Source organism: Protopterus annectens, chromosome 1.part2 (genome assembly GCF_019279795.1).
Source record: "Protopterus annectens isolate FY-2018-M chromosome 1.part2, PAN1.0, whole genome shotgun sequence".
Classification (NCBI taxonomy): domain Eukaryota; kingdom Metazoa; phylum Chordata; order Ceratodontiformes; family Protopteridae; genus Protopterus; species Protopterus annectens.
Window position 1 is genome coordinate 812081372 of NC_056727.1, and position 24565 is coordinate 812105936.

A 24565-nucleotide genomic window follows, 5' to 3' on the forward strand; every position below is an offset into this window, starting at 1 on the left:
TAGGTTTTGTACTCACAAAGGTTTAACAATAACTTCTGATGCTAATGTACCATGATAAGAAATCTAGGCATATGGTACCTAAGGTCCTGTAGAAAAATATTTAAAGGATTACTGAGAGTAAAAGTGTTTGAATAACTACTACTACCAAGACTGAAAGAAATAGTGACAACACTTAGTAATTCATGGCAAATAAAAGCATAGAGTCCATGCACACAAATTCATTCATTTAGAATAAGCCATCAGATAAGTCTTTAGTTAACAGTCTGGAATATTACAAATGTCAGAAGTGTTTTACTACATTTATTTTATAATCATTCAGAAATTAAGGTGGCCATTATGCTGAACAAAGTACAAAACAGCAGGACCATGATTAAGACCATATGATGTACAGAAAACTATAAAATCACTTACCCAAAATGTATGAGGAATGATTTCTGGAAGTATAACATGTAGGATGTTAAAATAAAATCATCTAAAACTAATAGATGAATGTCCTATTTATCCTAGCTTCTCTGTTAGAGACGGTTAACTTTGCTAATATACAAAACTCTCTTGCAGAAAAAAATATTACAAGATGCATTACTTATTTTAGTCATCTGTTAATTGGATCAATCCACTAGGTGCAAGCTCCTCGTTTTTAGCGAATATGTGGGAGTACTGTGGTTAAGGAACTTTGTCAGAGTCACACAGTACAGAAATGCATGTACGTATGTATATTTATGCTTTGTTCACCAGGTTAGTCCCACTTAGCCTATTACCTCTTTTCAGGGGGTACCTGATGTGATACTTATACTGACTACAGGAAATATGGCCATGGAACTGGGAAGAGTCCCCTACTGTGTAACAATGGGTACGGGAGAGTGCTTCCCGGTTATTAATGGAGGATACCACTGAGCCAAGGATGTCAGGGTCCTTCTCCATTCTTCTAGAAGCTAATACTTATGTAATTGAAAGTCCTTGTACACTGCACCAGGAAGATGGATAACTTTTTCTGAGTGAATATGGCTTGAAGACTGCTACTTTGAAATAGCTGATAGATATTCCTGATTCATAAGGCACAGTTTCTGACTCCTTGTGGACTTAAGTAATGGATTATTTGGATCATGAACAGTGTTTGGAGGTTAATGGTACAGAAAGGAACTGTCCTGCAAGTGTACTGTTGCAGCAGGGACCTCTTTGTGCATCAGACTCAATGTGTAACGTCAGCTAGATTACCATATTTTCTCTTCTATCTATAGATGGATGGCACTAGTTCTGCAGCAGATTCTCTTGTTGGGTATTTTTCCTGGGAAAGGTCAATAGGTTAATTCTGTTACGTTTAAGACTGCTGAAGGTGCTTCTTTGTTAGTAGATGGGAGAAAAATACGGAAGTAGAAATTTAAGTGTGATAAACAACATAAATAGTTACAGTTAAGGTTTTGTTAACATTTTAAAGGCAAAACAAAAATTATTGTTGCTTGGTTAAAGGCTCAGGAATGTTATACTGTTTGCAGGTTATTCTTTTTGTGTGTGTGGGTGTATCAGGAGTGCAAACTGTTATGCCACTTTGAATATGGGCAGTACTTTTTTATTTTTGATGAGTATTTTTCTTATTTGGGTTATTAAGAATAATACTGAGGCTGCGCACTGGAGAGTTGGGGTAGAGCTTCATCTGTTGTTTCATGATTGCAGGTTGAGGTCATCCATTTTTAGGGTGCTGAAGCTCTATGTTCCAGTGAAGGGTATTTCCTCTCTGGAGGCCTTTGAGATGTTAGGCAGTACGTATAGATGGAAATTTATGTGTTTGTCTAGGTGACTTTACCTGTCCCCTGCATCTTCTTTTGCAAACAAAAAGATGAAGGCTGTGTTGTTAGTTAGGACTTTATGGATCATAGAGGCTTACATCAGGCTAGTCATGTGGGGATGCTGATGGTGGGGGATAGATACTAGCTACAGAACCAGATTTTTGGCTGACCAACTGGCCACAGAAGATTTGTGAATAGATGGTTACTGTCAGTGGTTGACTTATTTTATTTTATTTATTTATTTATTTATTTTGGCTCATTTAGCATTATTTGTGAATGTCTGTTTTACTGTTTGCTTACATAGGATTGGCAGAGACTTTTTTTAAGATTTCTACTAATATTCTTTTTCAAAATTAGAACAGGGGATGTTTTGTATGCTAGAGAAAGATCATTTTGGGGATGCATGATTTTTATAACTATTGGACTTCATTGTGGATTACATTTAAAGATACACTTAGAAACAAATTTCAATTTAATTTTAAGCAGCATTGTTTAGACAATGCCATGCAAGAACAGAAAGGTCTGGACAGGTTTTCTGCTAATTTCGAGGTAGGTGGCCTGACTGGAGAACAGATGGAGGCTAAGCAGTAGTTTGAGTTCAGACTTATGTGCCTTTGTAATGAAAGTAAGCTACAGTGATGTTACTGTGTAGTCAGGAGGGAAAAGGTACATCCTTTATTGTGTGAGTAGGAAAAATGAGCATCACTACTTAGTTAGTTTACTTCTACAGTTTCTTGAAGTTGTGGAGGACAGGGAGACTAAACTGGTGGCCACACAACAAGACTTGTTTGATTCCTTAACTCCAGCAGATGGAGTGGGGCTTGGCTGAACATGAGTGTGGTCTTTCAGTTGTTCATATTATCCTTCTGGAGTTTAACTGTCCATTAGCTGCTTATTATAAGGACTCTGTTTTAGGTTTCAGTGGGATTGACTTTGGTTCCTATGCTAGTTTGGATCAAAGCATTTTTCAGTCCTGTTCCAGATTTATACTGTACAGTTATGGGTAACAGATGCTTTTAAGGAGGTTATATGCAGGGGGCACTAAGTTTCTGAAGAAGACAGATAGCAGATTCTTACATTAACACTCCACATAATCAGGAAGTGGGAACTTGCCCTTTCCCCACTGTTTTTTGATCTCAGACATGGTATACATATACATAGAAGAAGGTATGGGGAGCACGGGGCAAAAAAGGTAAGATACATAAATAAATAAAATCATGTCTTTTTCATTGTTTTGTGTTTTTATTCTTTGAGATCGGTTATTTGATGTTTGACTGTGTTAGTTCAGTGTTTCAAAGCACACTCATTTCTGACTTTGGTTACTAGGTATAGACAATAAGACTTTGGTCCAGCATGTGCTGTATAGGTTGGAACTCACGGATGGTGTTTCTAGAGGGTATTTGAGGAGCAGGGGAGCTTAAAGATATGTGCTATTCGTTATGGTGGGTTCATGAGATGGTAGACTATACTAGGGATACTGGTAAGAGTTGTTTCCTAAATCCTGATTTAGCAAATGTCTTTAATCATGCCTTTCATATGGCAGGTCAACATGCTTTTTTTCATTTTATATGTTGATGTACACTGTATTAGTTTCATTATGGACATTTAATCTTGTTTTTAGTAGTGGTTTCCATCATGAATGACTGAGTGGGGAGGGTTTGTCCTTTTAGGATAGGGCTAAAACAGGTATAGTCATTAACCCCATTTGTGTTTGGTTGTTCTTTTATTTTTTTTGCTTGTTTGCGAAAGTACAGTTGTGTACACTTACCATAAATATAGATGTTCGAGTGTATTCACTGTTGCAGTCATTACATTTGGTAATCTGCTGGCAGGTTGCCCTCAGTCGGCCTGAATTCCAAAGTCTTAGGTCCTGCGTCGGTTGCTGTCTCCTCTTCCATGACGTCAGGTCGTCAGGGGTATAAAACATGCAGCCGACGCCATTTTCTTTAATTTTTCTTGCCCCCGATGTCAGGTGCCCCCAAAAAGGTAGCAAAAATATATATATATAAATATACATGCATCAATATAAACTTTACCTTCATCTACAAGAAAATACACCACATAGGTTGTCGAAGATAGAGAAGGAAAGATAACCTCCAGAATGACAGTGGGATAGCGGGAGGGTAACCTAGACTGCAACAGTGAATACACTCGAACATCTACATTTATGGTAAGTATACACAACTGTACTATGTTCTTCGTGTTTCACTGTTGCAGTCATTACATTTGGGCAGAATCCCAAAGCTATGGTTGGGGGGCTGGGGCTAAACAGCATTAGGAGCGGCTATAAGGCCCTGCAGAACTGCAGTGTCAAAGCCTGCCCTGGACTTAGAGTAGAGAGGCAAATGATAATGCTTTGTAAAGGTGTGAACAGAACTCCAAGTAGCAGCCTCTAGAATGTCTTTGGTTGGTACTCCCCTTAGAAAGGCTGCTGAAGTAGCTGCAGCTCTGGTGGAATGAGACCTAATGCCCTTAGGCACAGGTTTGCCATGGTGTAAGTAGCAGAAACGGATGCAGTGGCTTATCCACTTTGAAATTGTCTGCTTTGAACTAACCTTGCCCTCTGATCCTGCAGCATATGTGACTAGTAATTGCTCAGTTTTTCTTAGAGCTTTAGTCCTGCTTAAGTAGAATCTTAGCTGTCTGTGTACGTCCAAGGAATGCAGAATTCTCTCCCCCTTGTTCTGGGGATTTGGATAAAAGGTTGGCAGATGAATTGTTTGGTTAAGAGCCACAGTGGAAACCACCTTAGACATAAAAGTAGGATTTGTCCTCAGAGATACCCTGTCTGGGTGAAATATGATAAAAGGCTCTATAGCCATGAGGGCCTGTAGCTCTGAAACTCTTCTTGCTGAAGTAATTGCTAGTAGCAAAGCTGTTTTCCATGATAAGAACTTTATATCAGCAGCAGCAGCTGGTTCAAATGGTTCAAATGGAGGCAGGGTAAGCTTTTCTAACACATAATTGAGGTCCCAAGCAAGCAATGGTGATCTTCTAGGAGGCCTTAAGTTTTTGGCTCCTCTAAGATACTGCTTTAGTAAAGGATGAGAAAAGATTGGTGGCTCTGTATTGTAATGAGCAGAAATGGCAGAGGCATGGATTTTAATTGATGAGAAAGATAGGCCTTTGTCAAGCATCTCAGTTAAGTATTGCAATATCTGAGGAATATTTGGTTCTGCTGTATCAGTTCCTTGTGCTTGATTCCAAGCACCGAATCTCTTCCATTTGTCAGCATAAGATTTTCCAGTACTAGGCCTTCTGGCTTCCAAAATGACATCCATCACAGCTTTACTGAGAGGTGTTGTTTGTATGACTACATGATCAGCCATGCTGCCAAGTTCAGAGTCTGTAATTGATTGTGCAGGATCTGATTGTTTTGCTGGGACAGTAGTTGTGGTCTTTGAGGCAAGGTCCAGGCTGGGTATTGAGACAGGTTCCTTAGGATTGGGTACCAGAATTGGCGAGGCCAGTCCGGGGCAATTAGTATCATCTTTGGTTTCTCTTGTCTGACTTTTAGGAGGACCTCGGGGAGAAGAGGCGGAGGAGGAAAGGCGTAAACTGACAGGTTTTTCCAACTGAAGGATAGGGTGTCTACTTTCCATGCTTGTCTGTGATAAGTCCTTGTGCAGAATCTTTTCAACTGATAATTTTGAGGAGAGGCAAATAGATCTATGTCTGGGATCCCCCATTTCTCTGTTATCTTGCTGAAGACCTGTGGATTTACTTGCCACTCGTGAGGATCCATAAGGTTTCTGCTTAAATCGTCTGCCAGAGTGTTTTGTTTTCCTGGCAGGAATTGAGCTTGAAGATGTATTTAGTAGGTCAAAACAGTGTTCCACAGTGCCATGGCTAATCTGCAAAGGGGGTATGAGTGTGTGCCCCCTTGCTTACCACATGACTGTGGTGTTGTCCATCTTTATCAGTAGTTGTCCTTGATGAAGTAAGTCCTTGGAGGCTGTTAGGGCATTTTGAACAGCTAGCATCTCTTTCTGGTTGATATGCAGATGCATTTGTTTTGGTGACCATATGCCTTGAATGTATCTTCCTGCCATGTGTGCCCCCTAGGCATAATCTGATGCATCTGTTGTTATGGTTTGGCTGGCAGGGGGTAGAGTGAATGGCCATCCCATGTTTTGGTGACATGCCTTTGCCTACCATAGAAACTCCTGTTGCTTGCAGGGAATGTGAAGAATCATTGTTTCCAGACTGTGAGAATGTTGATTCCATAAACTTTTTAGGTACCATTGAAGTTTCCTCATATGCAGTCTTGCATATGGAATCAGTAGGATGCAGGATGCCATGAATCCCACAGCCTGCAGAATTTGTCTTGCAGAAGACTGGGTTTTTGTTGCCATTAGTTTGAAGTAAGTAGTCAATTGTCTTTGCTTGTCTGGCATGAGGTAAGCCATCTGGGCAGTTGTATTCAAGCTTGCACCCAGGAAAATTATCTTTTGAGAGGGTACTAGTTGTGATTTCTTTTCATTTACTGTGTACCCTAGGCATGTTAGAAGCCTTCTCACAAATGCCAGGTGTCGAAGAAGAGTGTCCTGGTTCTCTGCTTGAATGAGACAGTCATCCAAGTAAGGATATATTTGTATACTTCTTTGTCTGCAAAATGCAATTACTGGTGCCAGGCACTTTGCAAAGACCATGGGTGCAGTAGATAAGCCAAACGGCAGTGCAGAGAATTGGTAATGCATTAAGCCAGCCTTGAATCTGAGGTATCTTCTGCACGATTGTCTTATTGGGACATACAGGTATGCCTCTTTTAGGTCTAATGTCACCAGCCAAGCATTCTTGCCCAGCATGGCAGAAGCTGCTGCAAAGTCAGCATTTTGAATTTTGAAATGTCCAGGTATATGTATATGTTCAAAATCAATAAATCCAGTATTGGCCATCAGGCCTTGTCCTTTCTGGATACCAGGAACAGTCTTGAGTAAAAACGTTGTCCTTTTTCCTGTTCTGGTACTGTCTGAATGGCCCCCATATCCATGAGGGACGTAACCTGTTTCTGTGCCTCTGCCCATTGATTTTTTGGCAAATTTGGCCAACCATTTGCCATTGGCAGAGTGTGGAAATGGAATCTGTATCTCTGTGATACGATGTTTAGTACCCACTTGTCCTGGATTATTAACTGCCAAGTTTGAGCAAAAAGTGCTAATTTCCCCCTATGGGTGCTGCCAAAAGATAAGTGCTTGGTGTAGGCAGAGGGAAGTCATTGGGATTGCTTTCTGTAGGTTTGCCCTTTAGCTCCTCCAGATTTGGAGGTGGAAGCTCCCCATTGCTTTGACCTGTATGAATCTTGTGCCTGGTATCCGGAACCCTTAGGGCATCTGGATTTGCCCCTTTGAGCTCTGTTTGACACAGGAAAGGACCAATTTTTTGTAGGCCAGTGTCTACTGAATCTTGGTGGCTGCATTTGTAAGAAGTCTTTAACAGTTTGCATAGAGTTAGCTTTGTCTTCAATTTTCTTTAAAACCTCTTCTGCCTTAATACCAAACAGAGAATCATGCTGTAAAGGTGCATCTAGCAGTTTAGCTTTTAACATGATCAGGCAAATTTTGCTCCTTTAACCAGGCATGCCTCCTAATCAAAGATCCAGTAACGGCAGCCCTGCAGGAGGCCTCTAAAGAATCAAAACCACATTGCAAAGTATGCTTTCCAACTTGTTCAGCTGCATGCAATAATTCCTGCAATTCTTTATTTTCTGCAAATTCTGAAATCAACATCATTTTCTGTTTCAGCAATCCCATAACATGTTGTTGGTACTTAAGCATATGAAACTGACAGTTTAAGGCCCTGATTGCCAAGGTTGCAGATGTATAAACCTTTTTTCCCCATCTGTCCAGTGCCCTTGAAGCTCTATCAGAGGGGGTAAGATTTTTTGCTTTTGAGGCCTTAACTCCCTTTGGATCCTGTGAAATAGTTTCAGGATCAGCAGCAGGATTTCTAAATAAAAATGTATGTGAGTCAGGGACCCTGTATTATCTGTCAGGCTTACTGGGAGCTGGAGGTAAGGAGTCAGGGGTCAAGCTTGACTCCGAAAACACATCATCCACAATGAATAAAACAGGGGGAATGGCTAAAGGCCTGTGTTGAGGGAGAAGAAGGAAATCCCTCAGCCTCTTTTTTGATTCCGAGAAGTCTTGACTCTCCCAGTGAAAATGCTCCCTCAGAGTATGCAAGGTTTCTCCAAATGAATAATCCTCAGGAGGAAATGCAGATGGAATAGATTCCTCAGCATCAGAATCCTCATAGGGAGGTATAGATAATTCCTGATCAGAAGAGGAATCAGAAGAAATAAAAACCTGATCTGAAGATTCATAATCAGTGTCTTGCCTAGGCCTCTTATCAGGAGGGGGATGGGTACCGCTAAACAAGGTAATAAGGTCTTCAGCCATTTTGATCATCTGTTTTTTAGGCATAGAGGCCTGTGCATGTGGCTCATGTGTCGTTTTTTTAGTTTTAGAAGGTGTCTTTGCCTTTGGTTTTGCAGCTTTCGTCGGTTTGATATACAAATTTTAAGGTATGAATACACCCTCAGAAGCTGGTGCCTGCTCAGTGGCTCTGGACCCATCTGAGGAAGATACATCCATCGGTCCAATACCTTGAGTATCTTGCAGCATGCCGGACTCCACATAGGTGTCGGTAGAGGCCTGTGACTCGAAGGTAGCATGTATGAGGGGCTGGGAAAGCGCCTCACTGAGTACTGGCGAACCGGCACCTTGCTTAGGAGAAGCTTCGTCATTGGTTTTGGATCTCGACTGCATTTCTCTGTCCTTTTCTTTGCATTTTTTTATGTACTTTGGTAGCCGGATTGCTATCCGACGACATTTCTGGGTAGTTAAATCTGTTTCCAAAATACGTTGTTGCAAAAATATACCGACGCTTAATAGTGTGTTGGTTAAATCTAGCACAAAACCGACAGCCAGGCACGTTGTGATCAGGGCCTAGGCAAGGAATACAGTATAAATGGAAATCCTTATGAGGTATTTGCTTCCCACAAGTAATACAATTATTAACTTTTTCTGACATTGGTAAAAAGCAAGAAAAAAGTTTTCCCAATGGGGTACTTAGCTTTAGTGAAGACTTCGGTTCTGAAACTCAAACTCAAATATTTCAGTAGTCGGCCAACCGGCACTTGCAAAATGCTTCTGCTTCAGGCACCGCGGAGCAAGAAAGACTAAATAAAATGGCGTCGACTGCATGTTTTATATTCTGACGACCTGATGTCATGAAAGTGGAGACAGCAACCGATGCAGGACCCAAGACTTTGGAATTCAGGCTGACTGAGGGCAACCTGCCAGCAGATTACCAAATGTAATGACTGCACCAGTGAAACATGAAGAACACCAGGGTGTACTGCTTATTTGTAGGTGGAGTCTGATGGGGGATGTGGCAACACTCCTGCTTATGCTGCACTGCAGTGTCAGTACTGTGCAAGCACCTGACATGGGAACAGAACCCACAGTTACCTGATTGGGCAAAGTAGAGTATGCTTCCTACAGAGCCAATGAGACTGGAGTAAATGGCACCTGAAGGAATCAAGCCATCACTACATGATGGAACTTGTTAATAGCTTATAGCTTTAGGCATCTGTACTGGAATATTAGACTGCCTACATTATAGAACTACATTTCTGTTGTTCCTTTATGCAGAAAAGTATGGTATTTCTTTCTGTTAATGAAGCAGATTTCTTTTAAAACACAGTTTACAGTAAATATTTTTCATCACAGAACAATTAGAATGAATAAAAATACTGCTTATTTATTGTCTGTTTTCATGACTTTGTTGATGCAGATTATTGAGATATAAAATGACATCCTTTCAATCCTAAAAGAAATTAGACCCAAGATTAAGACTTTTTCTTTGCTGAATGAAAACCATAAAAGGTCCTTTGAGTTATAAAACACTGTAATGCACTGCCAATTGTTTGCTGAAAATCCCCTGAGCAATATCAAATATACATTAAAATGCATGTTCATGAGTAACGTCCCTGCTATGCATCTGTTTCTTCATTTCCACTCAAAACACAGAACATCTGAATTTTGTCTCCAAACATCCTGACTCGTTTACATTTTACTCTAATTTTAAACCATGAATTTAACATAGCAAGCATTATATTACATGTACTTGCTTTGAGAATGGCTGCCTAGAACTATTTGTCAACTACAATAGCTTTAGGAATAACTGTTCTGAATAAATAAAAATACTTAGTTTTGTTATTATTATTTACCATGAAGCTGTTTAAAGGTAATACAAAATTATTATAACGGGCCACATTAGTAATCAGATTGTTATGTGTTTGAGAAATGAATGCTGCATCTAAAAATAATCTAATCTGAAAAAAAAGCTCACTATTCATATTCCAAAATAAAGTATGGCTTTTAATTTTAATTCTAAAAACATTTATACTTACGGACACATGCAGAAAGTGCCAAGTCTGGTACAAATCCAGGTTTACAAGAACACTTGTAGCTACCCATTGTGTTCACACATTTTCCATTTGGACATACACCTTGTATCATACATTCATTTATATCTGTAAAGAAAAATAAATAAAATGTTAACTAAATTATGAAAAAATGAGTAATTCAGTTTGGACAGCACATTTAACATGCAATCATAATAATTAATGTTTTCGCTTGCAGTACAAATATCCTTTATTTTCTTGCATTGTTAAACAAAGCAAGACTTTAAACTATACTCACATACTGTGTATCACATTTAAATGAAATTGGAAAAAAATCATGTTATGTCTAAATATATACTAGGAGAGGTTATCATATTCTTTATGTAACATACATTATTAAAAAATATGTAGTTAGTTGGAAGACATACAAAGTTTCTGCTAAAGGTAGTTTAACAAATATCATTGCTGGAGCCTTCCTGTGTCCTGAGAGAGTGCTCTTCAAACTACCTGGAGATATACAGAGCTGAGTATATTTTTCTGGAACTTTGGAGTTGTGTACTGGTAATTGTTGTTTGACTAATGTTATATCATTGCTGGCTGACTTCAGAGTTGTGCACTGTTATTTTTGCTTCACTGTATAGTTTTTCAGATCTCTGCTGAAGGTGTTGGTTTTCCCATACTCACCCTCCCTATTCCTGTGTTGTTGTTTAAATTTGGAGGCTTTTGCAGTTGCCCGCCCCCACTGTAGATTTGATCTGGGACACTCCACCCAGTTCCAAATTTACCTCATTCTACCTAATAGACTCCTTCTGCACTTGTTTTTAGTCATTTTTTATTTAATTGCATTTTTTAAACTGTTTGGTCTAACATTGCTACATACTCAAGTGTGCTAGCTTGCACTGCATTTGAATTGTTTTTACTGCTGTTTTAGCTACTTTTCTGTATGTATATACATATATATATATATATATATATATATATATATATATACATATATTAAAAAAAAATATATATATATATATATATATATATATATATATATATATATATATATATATATATATATATATACCTTTCCTGTAACTAGTGTTGTCCAGATTCAGATTTGCTGTATCCAGGACTGTATGTAAGCTTCTGTGCCCCCCAAGCTTTCTGTGTTGGAGGGAAGCCTTCTAGCTTATCAGTGGGAGTGGTAAGCACTAGGTAACCTATCTAACACATAAGGAGTGGTTCTGACCCAGAAATTGTAGTTATTGCCCATTTGGGCAGTTTTTCCATCTCTCTCTCAACTTTCTGATTTAAAAGCCCACATTTGCACTTGTTTCCCTCCTTTCCTGTAACTAGTTTAGTCCAGATACAGATTCTTAGTTTTAGCACTTGAATTTGCTTATTCGTGATCAGCACTTGTTCAGAACTTGTAAGCACTAAATAACCTACTAATTACTACAGCACCCAACCTTCCTCATTACCTAGAGGAAAACAGTTTTGGTACATACTTTCCTCACTTGCTTAGAGAAAAACAGCTCTTGTACTCACTTTCCTCACTTATCTAGAGGAAAATAGTTTTTTGTTCAGGCATGTCCAAGGGTCAGCTCCCAGTGTTCTCTCCTGTCTATCTGATGAATCTGGGCATCTTGGGGCAATGTAGCAATTGCCTCATGTACACAGACAACCCTCTCCTCCTACCACCCAACACTACAACCTGTGAGAGATGCACTTATCTAGCCAAACTGGAGGTAAAGCTCTCTCCAATCAAGACTGAACTTGACAGTCAAGAGGAGAAGGTAAACACTTGCACCACACCACACTCATCACATAGTCTCACTAAATCTACACTACCAAAATCCACAAATAGAAACACAAAATCATTCGCGGAGGCTCTCAATAATAATCTGCTCAAGCAACAGAGACCTCCAAAGCAGAAATGCAAGCAACCTCCACCACCCCAACCCAACCCAAATGACACATAGCCCACAGACTTAGTGTGCCACTCAACCACAGCCAATAAGGCAAAACAATGTACCCAACACACTAGTCATAGGTGACTCTATAGTCAGGCACACTGATGTCTCACTCACCAGGCTAAATAAGGAGAAGGTTACTGTCAGCTGCCTGTCGGGTGCCAGGATCAGCCACATAACCCATGCGCTCAGGTCACTCCACAACAAGTACAAATATGACTTTGTCATTGTCCATGTTGGTGTGAACAACCTGAGACGTACCTCACTGGACTACATGAAAAGAGACATGGAAGAGCTCTCCGATCTTGTAGCCCAGGCAAGTATGACCCTAGCCCTGAGTAGCATTCTGCCATCACCCAGAATGATGCCGCAGTACAAGGACAAAATGATTGACTTCAACAATTGGCTAAGCTTCTGGTGAAATTCTAAAGGGATCCAGTATCTGTCTGCCTGGGATGACATGGTCGACACACCACGATGCTTTGCCAGAGATGGCCTGCACCTTTCACCCCTGGGATTCCGGATACTGGCTAAGGTTCTTGCCGCCCCTATAGTGCCTTTTTTAGGCAAGGTTCAAATGATAAATTCACCAATGTAACAGGAACAGGCAAGCAAAAACTGAGGGTGATACTACTCAATGCTAGAAGTCTAAATCTCAAAATGCACTCACTCGAGGCACTCCTTAAAATGGAGAACATTGATATCTGTGCAGTGACTGAGACCTGGTTCAAGGCTCCAGATGCTATAAGTCATACCACACTTTTCAGCCATGTAACCTGGACTGGAACACCAAAGGCGGAGGTGTGTCCATATTTATTAAGGATATCCACACCTCCAGGATAGTTGCTCAGCATAATACAGCCGAGGTTATCCAAGTGCAACTAACTCTGGGCAAAACTGCAATCCAAATTGTAGCTTGCTACAGAGCACCCACCATGCCCCAGGATTCCCACTCCTCTTTTCTTGATGTACTGGAAAATATTAGGGTTCAACTAAACACCCTAATAATGGGCGATTTCAACTACCCCACCATTAACTGGGAAAATTACTCATGTACCAACTCCTTCGCTCAATGCTTTCTGGAATTCATAAACTCCAATGCCCTGGATCAACTTATACACACCCCCACCAGGGGCAACAATATCCTAGATCTAGTCATTACCAACATGAGTGACCGGTGTTCACACCTGAAGTCAATGCCTCATTGGTCTGATCCGACCATAAGCTAATTACCCTAGATATCCACATTCTGCCCCCACCCCCCCATTAAGGAAACCATGGTAAAAATTCTCCAAAGCCAGCTTCATGCTTCTTAAGACAGAAGTGGTGAACTTCATGACACCCATGCAGATGGACAATACAGTTACAACTACTGAATCCTACACAATTGCACTTTATAAGCACTTACATGAGTGCATGGATCGTGCTATCCCAAACAGAACCAAGATGCTATCCTCCAAAAAAAGGAAGCCAATCTGGTGGTCCCCTGCCATAAACAAACTGTACAACAGAAGGAAGAAACTGTTGCAAAATAGAGTAAAATCCCATGAGTGGAGGAGCTCCCTGGTCAGCCTCAGTAAAAAGCTGTGATCCCTGATAAAATCCTCCAAAGCTAGTTACCAAAACAAAATCGCCATCAATTCTAAAGATAACCACAAAGCATTTTATAGCTATGTCAAGAATCTTAATGGCAACACTCAGATCTGTTCTGAGTTACAGCACAATGGCACTAAATATACAGACCCAACTGACATTGCCAACATCCTGGCAGATAGGTTCAGTGCTAACTGTACCCCCCCCCCTCACCCCCTGAAGAGCCCATCTCTATACTGGAAGAATGCAAAGTTCCTGTAATCACGGCTACACAGGTAAAAACCACACTCTCCAAAGCCAAGCACACAGCATCCATGGGACCAGACAACATCTCAGGCTGCATTCTACATGAACTACAGAACAAACTGGCACCCCACCTAAGTACCATGTTCAATCACAGCCTCACCTCAGGCTTTATGCCTGCTGAATGGCACACAGCGACGGTTATAACACTCCAGAAGGGGGGAGCCACCACGGACCCCGGGAACTACTGCCCCATTAGCCTGACAAGCCTGGTCTGCAAGGCCATGGAACGTATCATCATGGAACTTATAAATAAAGACATTGGTAATCTCCAAACTCTGGAACCCACCCAGTTCGGGTTTGTAAAAGGCAGATCATGTCTCGTAAACCTGATAGACTTCCTTGAAGCAGTCACCAAAGCCGGAGACAAGGGTAAGTTGGTTCTCACAGCCTATCTAGATCTTGCCAATTTGTGCCATCTCTGTGGTATAAAGGGGCAAACCCCAGACTGTAACTCACACATCCCAGGATCGAGCTGCCTGGGTCTGGTGGGAGTGAGTGGATGACACAGGTGCTCTCATCCATTTGTGGTGGGAAGAAACCAAATCAGGTGCATTGCTTGCTTCCAGTGAGGCCTCAGCAATGCAGAAGGAAAAATAAGTGACTGCAGGCAAGTGTACATCTGCCAAATATCATGTTCATTCATAGGTGGGCTCTGTGCATGCTCAGAATGACATGTATATGTGTCATCAGTACTGTGGAGCATAATGGTCAAAGCTACTACAGGGATGAGGGGTTAAGGATAATGCAAAAACCCTGATGATGACTGCCTGGAAGATGGCCTCTTTGTCTGGGTTTCACAAACAGAAGGGCAACTATCTATCAGGTGGGTATATATTACAAAGTCATACTCACAGGAGTCCGAACATTGTAATATCGAACCCAAATGTTCGAAACACGAAAATAGCAAAGCCACGGAACACTGTTTTTTTTCCCCAGGGAAACAAATTGGTGGGCCGTTTTCGCTGCTTTGCTATTTCCTCCACTGTGGTGCGATCTTGAAGTTGGTATATTTAAGTAAGGGGGTGTGGGGGCACAGCCCCTCATGCTGCAGGGAGCGGGGGCAAAGCCCCAGTGTACATGTTTTTTTTTTTGTACCGGAACAGCAATTTTTTTCCCTGGGAAAAAAATCACTGTTATGTGTTTTTATACATTTTGGGTTTCGAACGTAACAGTTTGATATTACATTGTTCAAACTCCTGTGAGTTCGACGATGTGATATAGACCCTGTCAGGTACAGGTGGTTGGAAAACAAGAAGACGATAAATGAAAAAGACTAAGTCAAGCAGGTACTTGGTACTTGAGGACTATAAACCTCCTTGGGAATTACAGGACAAGCCAGAATTTGTCATGGGGAGTCAGAATAATTTAATGCATCACAGTGCACCAGGCTTTTGATTATGATGACTATAAATGGATCATTTAAAATGCAGCTCTCTGGTACTTTCTAATGAGAGGAGTTGTTTAATACAGAGCACTAGATGGCTGAGGTAATAAGAAAGCATTTTACTTGTCTGAAGCTACAAGACGACTAACTATCTAGAACAGTATCAGAGAAGACTACAGTTCTTTTTACGTATTATTTCAGAATTATCCATCAATGCAAAATGTCATGGCAACATGCAATGTTTAGCTGCTGTACTCCTCAATTAAACATGCGAAAAGCAACTAAACATTGTATAGAGATTCGGACAGAAAAAAGTATAATAAAGACCAGCACTCAGTTTGTGAAAACCTGTCCAAATATGACATGCAGATTTATAAATCACCATTTAATATACTGATTTTCAAAAAGACAAACTTATTTAAACAAATGTTTTCTACAGCTATGAGGAAAGGAGGACATAATCCAGCACAGGATGGACAAGGCTGACATGTCGGGCGGCACGATGCCAGGACACGTCTATGGGCTAGGGTTGTAAAGGCTCCAGGGCCATTAGCCTAGTACACACCAATGTACCTATGAGCCTATGACCAATGTGTTTAAACATGTTAAGACTATCTGTGGTAGAAAGACAGGCGGTGATTCAGAAATGATTACTATGAGTAGGAAGTTTCAATCCTAGCTTCAATACCAGTAGCTTCCCTCATGTGGTAACCCTTTCCAACCACCCTACTGCAGAGGTTTCCTACTAGTGGGAGCACTAATGTGGAATGTGGTTTCCCTTTGCAAAGCTGCATAGTAATGAGGGGTTTGGGGAGAGTGGCTAATGCTAATTAGTCATATCCTCTACTCCAGAAATGTCCATGGCTCCAGATTTACCCTGCCGAGCAAATCTGAGTCACTCAAGTGTATAAATTAAAACTAAAGGAGGAAAAGTTTAGCACCATCAAAAGATGGTGGTCACCCACTGACTTCAGTGGAAGAACTTGTGGTTTAGGTAACTTCAGCAAGGTTCTGCAAAGTTTAGCAGACATGAGGGTGTGGTGGGTTATGTGTTAGTGTAAGTACATGAGTGCAAGCATTTTTCCATGTTTGTAGGGGCATGAATAAAGTCAGATGAATGTGTGTGTGTGTGTGTGTGTGTGTGTGTGTGTGTGTCTCTTTGCCTGGGTGGTGGTAACAGAGGAGTAGTTAGTGAATCCAGACTGTGGATGCGTGTGTGAGTGTAGGGTGGGGGAGGTGACTGTATCAAAACCAAACATTGGCCACCACTGTAAACCATATCACCATCACAGGTCTGACAGAGCTAGAGTTTGATTCAGTGAGATGCTAATAAACTGAGAATGAGGTCTTCCTCCTTGTAGCCATAGCTGTCTCTGAATCACATTTCCCATCGATCACCTACATTGACATATCTGCGGTAGGCAATTCTTTCTGAACCCCATCGATAATTTATCTACCTTCATTCTGGAACAATTTTCCATTAAATATTCGTAACATCAATTGTATATCCCACTTCAGAACTGAACTTAAAAATGGGTCTACTTTAGAACAACGAAAACACAAAGTCTCGAACGCTCACATGAGCAAATAATCAGAAACTCGAAAGTGGTATTTTGGGATTGCAGTACAGTGAAGATCGGAATAATTGCCCTTTCCTCACTGTAGTGCGATCTCGGAGAAGGAATATATATTTAGCAGGGGGTGTGGGGGGGTGCAGCCCCCCACAATACCAATTTTGAGTTTTTGATTATTTGCTCATGTGAGCGTTCGAGGGTTTGCATTTTTGGTTTTATGACACAGACTCTTAAAAACTACCTTCTTAATTCCAGCTCCTCCCCATGCCAGGACTATACTTAATGCCCCTCCCCAACACCTCTCCATACCTCTCTTTACTCTAAATCTTTCAGCCTTCTGCTGCTTATATTCTTTGCTGATATCAACACTGTCATGTGTTTATTACCAATCAATCTCTGTTTTCTGTAATATTATGACATACTAGCGTGAACCTAAGTCTGATTTTTTTCTCTAAACTCTCATCTGCTGCTCACTCATCATTTTATTTTTGTATATACTTTTCATGTAACTTCTATTACTGTAAATATGTGCAACAATATAACTATGTAAATTTTTCTTTCTTTTTGAATGTATGATACAACTATGTAATAATCTTGTTTTTTGAATGTATGCATGTTAATGTCTTTTTTTTTTTTCTGGAGCTTTTCTTCTCTAGTCTCCACTGAAAATAGGCCTTTGGCTCAGCAGGACTAACCCGGTTAACAAATGACTAATAAATAAATAAATACATTTTAGAAGCGTACCCATATAATAGCTTTGAGAACAATGGCAGATTAATTTACGAAGTCTCCTTACCAGGAAATGTAAGTAACACATCTAGCTGACAAATCAGCTAAATTCACCTCCTTTCTTCGAAGTAGTTCAAGGTGGAGAAGGAAGGTGATACAAAGAAATCTCTCATAGAGCAACTGATAAAGGAATGCAGAATGGGTGCCATTAGGAACAATGTACTGTATTTTCAAAGGACCTTGAGTGACATAGTGGAAAATGACCAAGCTCTTATTTAAGCGCCACCCCCCCCCAACTACTAACGACCAGTACACATAGTTCTACAGTTTGCAGACCTCAAAAAAAAAGTTTATAGTAGGTACAGACGCATTAAACAAGAAAAAAGACAGATGCGATAAAATCCAGCACGCAGAATTTGAGAATGTTGTTAAGGTTAGTAACAAGACCCGGTTCAAAGTTCTGTAACTCGAGTACCAATATCTTAGCAGCACTGTAAGTCATTGAAGGTTCGCTGGCAAGCTGAAATCAGGATCTGATAAAAGCCCATATTATAAAACCCTAAATTTTAAACATAACAGCCATCATTTAAACCCTGTATTAGTGGAAAGAGTGTCAAAATGTATCATATCATTCAAAGTAATATTCTCCAAAGTGTAACCAGAGAAGTATTATATGGAGACCCAAAATACAATCTCAACAGAGTTAGTGTGCATCAACTGGAAAATAAAATAAAACAACACACTATGAAAGGAAACACAGCCAGGATACCATTTAGAGTTTTTGTCTGTTTATTATTTTAACTGTTTCTGCTGTGACTGGTTATTGTGTGGCATGTGATATGTGGGGAGGGCCTTTTTTAGTGTTCTGTGCTTTACGTTTGTTCATAAGAATTATTATATGAAGCTAAGACAGTACAGGGGCAAAATCACCCAAGTGGGAAATTAGGGAGGTTTGCCACCCCTCACCCTGTTCACAGGGTTTAATGTATTCACTTATTCATTCATTCTCTGCATAAAAACAATCTGATTCAGTGACTTAATGTGAGCTATAGCATATCTTTGCTTTCAGAAGGTGTAAGGCAGACACAGCCTGACCCTGGATTGGACAAGCATATTTGTGCATGCATTCACACATACACATACACATACACATGTACATTTATTTTATTTTATTTTTATCTTACATTTGTTTACAGGCTAAGTCCGACTGGAACAAGGTCCATTTACAGCGGAGGCCCGGGGAGAAAAGCTAAATAACATAACAGTACAAATACAACAAATGACAAAAACATTTTTGTACAGAGGCATATATTCAATCAGAGCTCCATGTCTTTATACGACAACACATAATCCATGAATGACAGAAAATTTCTATACAGTGGCATATATACAATCAAGGAGATATGTTGTACCTTAGTTTGATTTGAGCAAGTTTGGTATATAGATAGCATAACTTTGAATTCCCTACTGGTAGTACAAAGCATAAAAATGAAGGAATGGAATCTGGAAAATAATGCTATTTGGGAGATATGCCATAGCGTGAGAAATAGTTTGTAGGATAATAGTTCCTGATAGAGAGTATTTGAGTAGTACAGAATAGCTGAGGTAAGCAGTGAGGAGATGAGGTGTGGCAAGTTAGGAGGAGAGCAGAAAAGGTTTTATGAGGGGTGGGAAGTTGGCATGATGGTTAAGGTATTTACCTTACATACACAAAGTGCAGGGTTTGATTCTCCCATGGGATAATTGGCTAGGCTTAAAATAGCCCACAAGGGCAGTTAGCCTAGTACTAAGCTATGAATCTATGTGATACAGGGACAGAGCCATGATTGCAAGAGGTGTGACTTTAGTGATGTCTTGAAAAGTGAGATGGATGGTGCAGAGGAGATACTTTGGGGGAGGTTATTCCATTGCCTAGCAATGGTATGGGAGAACAGACTTTTCCCCTGCAGTGTTATTGGTTTTGGTTATGCAAAGCAGGGTTTTGTTGGATGAGGGTAGAGGGAGATTTGCAGAATATTGGTTTAGAAGTTGGTTTAGAGCTGGGATTTTCTTATGGTTCCTTATTATGTTGAAGGTGTGGACTAATTGGTGATAGCTAATTAGCTGAGGGAGTTCTAACCACTGTAGTTGCTTCAGGGCAAGACAGTGATGACTTCTAAAAGTGGAGTTGTTAGCGAATTTTGCAATTTTATTGTAACATGACTCTAGTTTGTTTAGGTCTGTTTTCCTGATATGAATTAGGATTGGTAATGCATACATTAGGGAAGACAAGAGGTGGGTTTGGGCTAAGGAGATTCTAGCTTGGTCTGATAGGAACTGTTTGTGTTTGTATAGGGTTCCTAGTTTCTTATGTACCTTTATGATGGTTTGTGAGATATGGACATTAAAGTTTAGATTGTTATCTATTTCAACCCCGAGCAACTTAGTATGAGGGGAGGGGGAGATTGTGATCCCGTTTTTGGAGGTGATAGTGAAGGTAGGAGGTGTGGATTTGGATTTCTTGGGGGTAAAAAGGAGTAATTTGGTCTTGTTGGGGTTTAGAATGAACTGGATATTGGTAATCCATTGTTCCACTGAGCAGAAGGATTCTTGGGTAAGTTTTTGAAGAGTGGTTATGGATGGGGCTGAGCAGATTAGGGTGGAGTCGTCTGCGTACTGTATAAGTGATGCATGCGAGGTGGAAGTACGTAGTTTGTTAGTGAAATGGTGAATAGTAGAGGACCCAGTTTTGATCCTTGTGGGACGCCTATAGTAGTTGGTAACAGAGGTGATAGTGTACTTTGCCATTTAACTGATTGTTTTCTGTCATTGAGATAGCTTCTAAACCAAGAAGTAATAGAGGGGGTGAAGGATAAGGTTGACAGAGTGTCTAAGAGTAGGTTATGGAACCTACCAGATATGAACAAGTGTTAGATTTAGTCATATTACCACCCTGTGCTACTGTTACTTACAAAGAGCTTAGGAAGATTTTTCACAATCCTATCACTTTAGTGGGATGATTACAATCTTTCTTTTAAGCATTTCTGTGTGCTTATTTACTCTGTCTCTCTGATCTGCTGACAGTTGCTGTACTCATGTTACTGACATATCCAACATATGTTCCTACAGAACTGTAACAGCAGACAACACAAGGTTGCAGAGAAATTGTTAAATTTTGACTTCAGTGCTTGGCAGGACAGGATATAAGGGGTCCATGTGAAGACTTTGACTCCTTTGTGAGTCACTGTTGACACTGCTCTCACAAAGGACTGAAACAGCTGAAATGCAAACAGCTTTCAGTATGTATAATCTGGAGAATAAAAGCATTTTTGCATGCCACCCTGAAAACCCTGTCATTCCTGCTATATACCATGTGCGCGAACAGTTATGCAAACATGGTGCTAGCCCAATCGGAATATTTATTTATTTATTTATTTCAGTTTGATAACCGGGGAGGTCCACTGGGCTTAGGAGCCCGTTTTCAGTGGAGGCCCGGGGAGAAAAGCTCCACATTACTTAGTAAAGATAAAAAAACAAGTAAAATTAAATTCAAGATTCAAACATATGGGTACATTAAGATAGAACAGAAAACAATAGGTTTTATGAATATGGGTAAAATTGTTATACAGAGACAGTTATGAGGTACAATGGTTTCATAGCATATGAGTCATATATTAACATGGTTGGTTAATAAGGATATTTAGAATCTGAGTCTTGTTAGGGCAGAGAGGAAGACCAGAGACAGTATGGGGCACAATGGTAACATAGCATATGGGTCATAAATTAACATGATTGGTTAATAAGGTTATATAGAATTTGAGTTTTGTTGGGGCAGAGTGGAAGACCAAGTGTAAATTGTAGGGAGGGGGAAAAAGGGAGTTTACACATATGTTTTTAATGATTGTAAAAGAAAAGATTTTATATTACAATCGTTTTGTGGAAGATGTGTGTCTTTTGTGGGGAGGCACCACCCAAGAGCTCAAGTCCTTTGTGGGTTACTTAGAAGGTACTACAGACTTCCTGATGTTCACGTATGATGAATCAAACACTAATGAAGACTATCTTGATGTTAGTGTTCAAAAGGTACAAGGTGGCTTAGTCACCAAACTTTTTGAGAAACCTTGTAAGGTGAACAATAAGCTACATTTTAAGAGTATGCACCCTAAGAAAACTAAAATAAATACTATGAGAGGGCAGTTTGACAGATCAGCAAAGTTATGCAATAGGGATAGTGACATGCATGTCCACTTTGATGCTCTGTATGATGAATATATGAAAAGAGGATACACAGAGTTTGATGTTGGGACCGTACAAAATGACGTGATTACACGTAGATCAAACAGAGCCAGACCCTATTACAGTGCAAAGAATGCTGGTATGAATGAGTATCCCAAGTGGGATGACAGTCTTAGGATGTCTATTACATATTCAACAGATGTAGATTCTGTGTGTAATATAATTAAAAGACACTGGAAAATTCTTAGCTCGGATCCTAAGTTCAAGGAAGTTTTAGATGAACAACCACATTTTATTTATAAGAACAATGCTTCTTTGAAGAAACGATTATGTTACAAATTCCTATCACTAATCACCTCTGATCATGAAGCTAGTACAGTTGTATCAGGGACTCGTACATGTGGAGAATGTAATGTCTGCAGTTATATTAGGACTGACAATGTTTTCATGCATCCTATGAATGGACATTTGTATACCTTTGATGTTTCTGCTAACTGCAATAGTAATAATTTAGTGTACCCAGCAATATGTGAAATATGTGGCTCCTACTATGTGGGGATGACTACTAGGCAACTTAGAAATCGCATTAGGGAACATGTGTATGCCATTAACAGGAAGGATGACAGGAATGCTTTGATCAAGCATGTACTGAAAGAAGGGAGTGACCATGTGTTTCAATTTTTGGTTTTGGAGCCTGGCAAAATGACAGGTAGGGGTGGTGATAGTAAGACCCGCATTGAGTGTTTAGAAATAAAATGGATTTACAATTTGGCTGCTAATAGAGGCAAGGGATGGAATTGTAGTGTGCCCTTAAAGCCTTCACTAAGATTTAGGGCTTTAAGGTAATTGACTCCATTAATTGTTTAATTGATTATTTTCCTATATAATGACAATGAACTGTGTTATGGTAGATCTGATGAAGCAACATTTGTTGCAAAGCGCTCATCTCACTTATTGTGGATTCTACGTATTTATCGTTTCATTAAAAGATACTTCTGCCACACCTTGGTATTTTGTTTATATATATATATATATATATATATATATATATATACACACACACACACACACACACACACACACACACACACACACACACACACACACACACACACACACACACACACACACACACACACACACACACACACACACACACACACACACTGTGAGGATGTACAATCTCGGGAACAGCAGAATTCCCTAGGACACTCCTACTTTGATCTTCAATGAAAAAAAGAAAACAATTGCACACTTATTAGTGTGTTGAACACAAGCTTTGCTGCTGATTAGAGTTTCCTGCAATATTCTAATGAATAAGTAAGAACAATAATTACATTTAATTTTTGCTCAATTTGGTACCAAAATACAGTCCTTTTAGTTCTGAAAGGGGAACAAGCCTTGCCCTGACCATTATTGTTCAAAAATCTTGTGTGCATGTTTTTTTGAGGGGGGTATGATTACCATGTACGATTTATGTATCCTCATAAAGATTTTGTCTTTTCAGTTTTTCGGAAACTGCTATTCTGCCAGTTTTAAATATTAAGCTTTTAAGCTTTGTTAACAAGTTATGTTAACCTTGAAAGAAAATATAACACTGGATTTCTTTACTTACTTATAATTTTTGTTCAGGCTTTCGTGGGATCAAAAGGTTGGAAAAAGCTATAAAATGTACCTCTTAGCATTCCAAGCTCTGCATCATCCTCAGCTTAATAAAATCACTTCCTCCAGTGTTATTACACTGCGGGTTAGTTCAGGTGTGTAAAGAGTAAAAAATCAAACAAACAAACAAAAAAGCAATGTGAAAGAGCATGACAAAGGGTAAAAAGGGCAGGCTAGGTAAAAGGGTGGGAGGGGGGTGATGTGAGGAGGGGGAATGGTGGGCAGCAAGAAAGGGCAATGTAGTCCTTTGTCGAGGGTTCACCTAAGGCCAGCTCTGCTGATCACAACTGGGCATATGACACTTATATAGTCAATAAAATGGTTACAATAAACAATCTGTGGATGAATGTGCTGAAGCCCAGCTAGCATATGATGACAGATAAACAGCCATTGACCTGCTGTAATAGAGCCCACCCCCATTCCGGTCAGACCTTCATTTAGCTATCTCCTGCAACTCTTCTTGCTTTAAGGTTCACCAGCTGCCTCTGATAAAAACAGAACTAGTATATTTAAGTAAGTAGGTGAGGTGTGAATACTCCCAACCCATGGTAGGTAAAGTGGGGGGGGGGGGGTCACAACTGCAAAAAGTATGTTTTTTTTTTTTTTTGGGATTTTTAATCAACTTCATTATGCCATACAGGACAATTGGAACATATGCTTTCTCACAGAGTCAGTGTAAAATAAAATACCCCTTCTCTTGTAATTAGCCGGGACAAACAACTCCCCTTTATACATCTCTGATGACTGTTTTTATTTTAAAGCTAAGTCACATTTATTTGTCAAACCTAAGTAAAAATGGTATGCTTTGTACTTTTTTCCATATATAGAAAAATGTAAGGCTATGAATGCAAAACCACTCATCTGGTAGAGACTTTTATAGTGGAAAAGTGTGTTGCTAACTGTAACCTGCTGCCATCATTTTCTTAAGATTTTTCACACATTTG

General features: G+C 39.9%; 1 protein-coding gene across 5 annotated transcripts in view; it reads right to left on the minus strand.

Annotated features, from left to right (window-relative positions):
• LTBP1 (latent transforming growth factor beta binding protein 1) overlaps positions 1-24565 on the minus strand; it is a 2555437-nt gene that overhangs the window by 1027671 nt on the left and 1503201 nt on the right. For all 5 annotated transcript variants that reach the window (XM_044058988.1, XM_044058973.1, XM_044058980.1 and 2 more), the window contains one exon: positions 10204-10326. In XM_044058988.1, coding sequence (XP_043914923.1) covers positions 10204-10326 — 123 coding nt within the window. The remainder of the gene's footprint in view (positions 1-10203; positions 10327-24565) is intronic.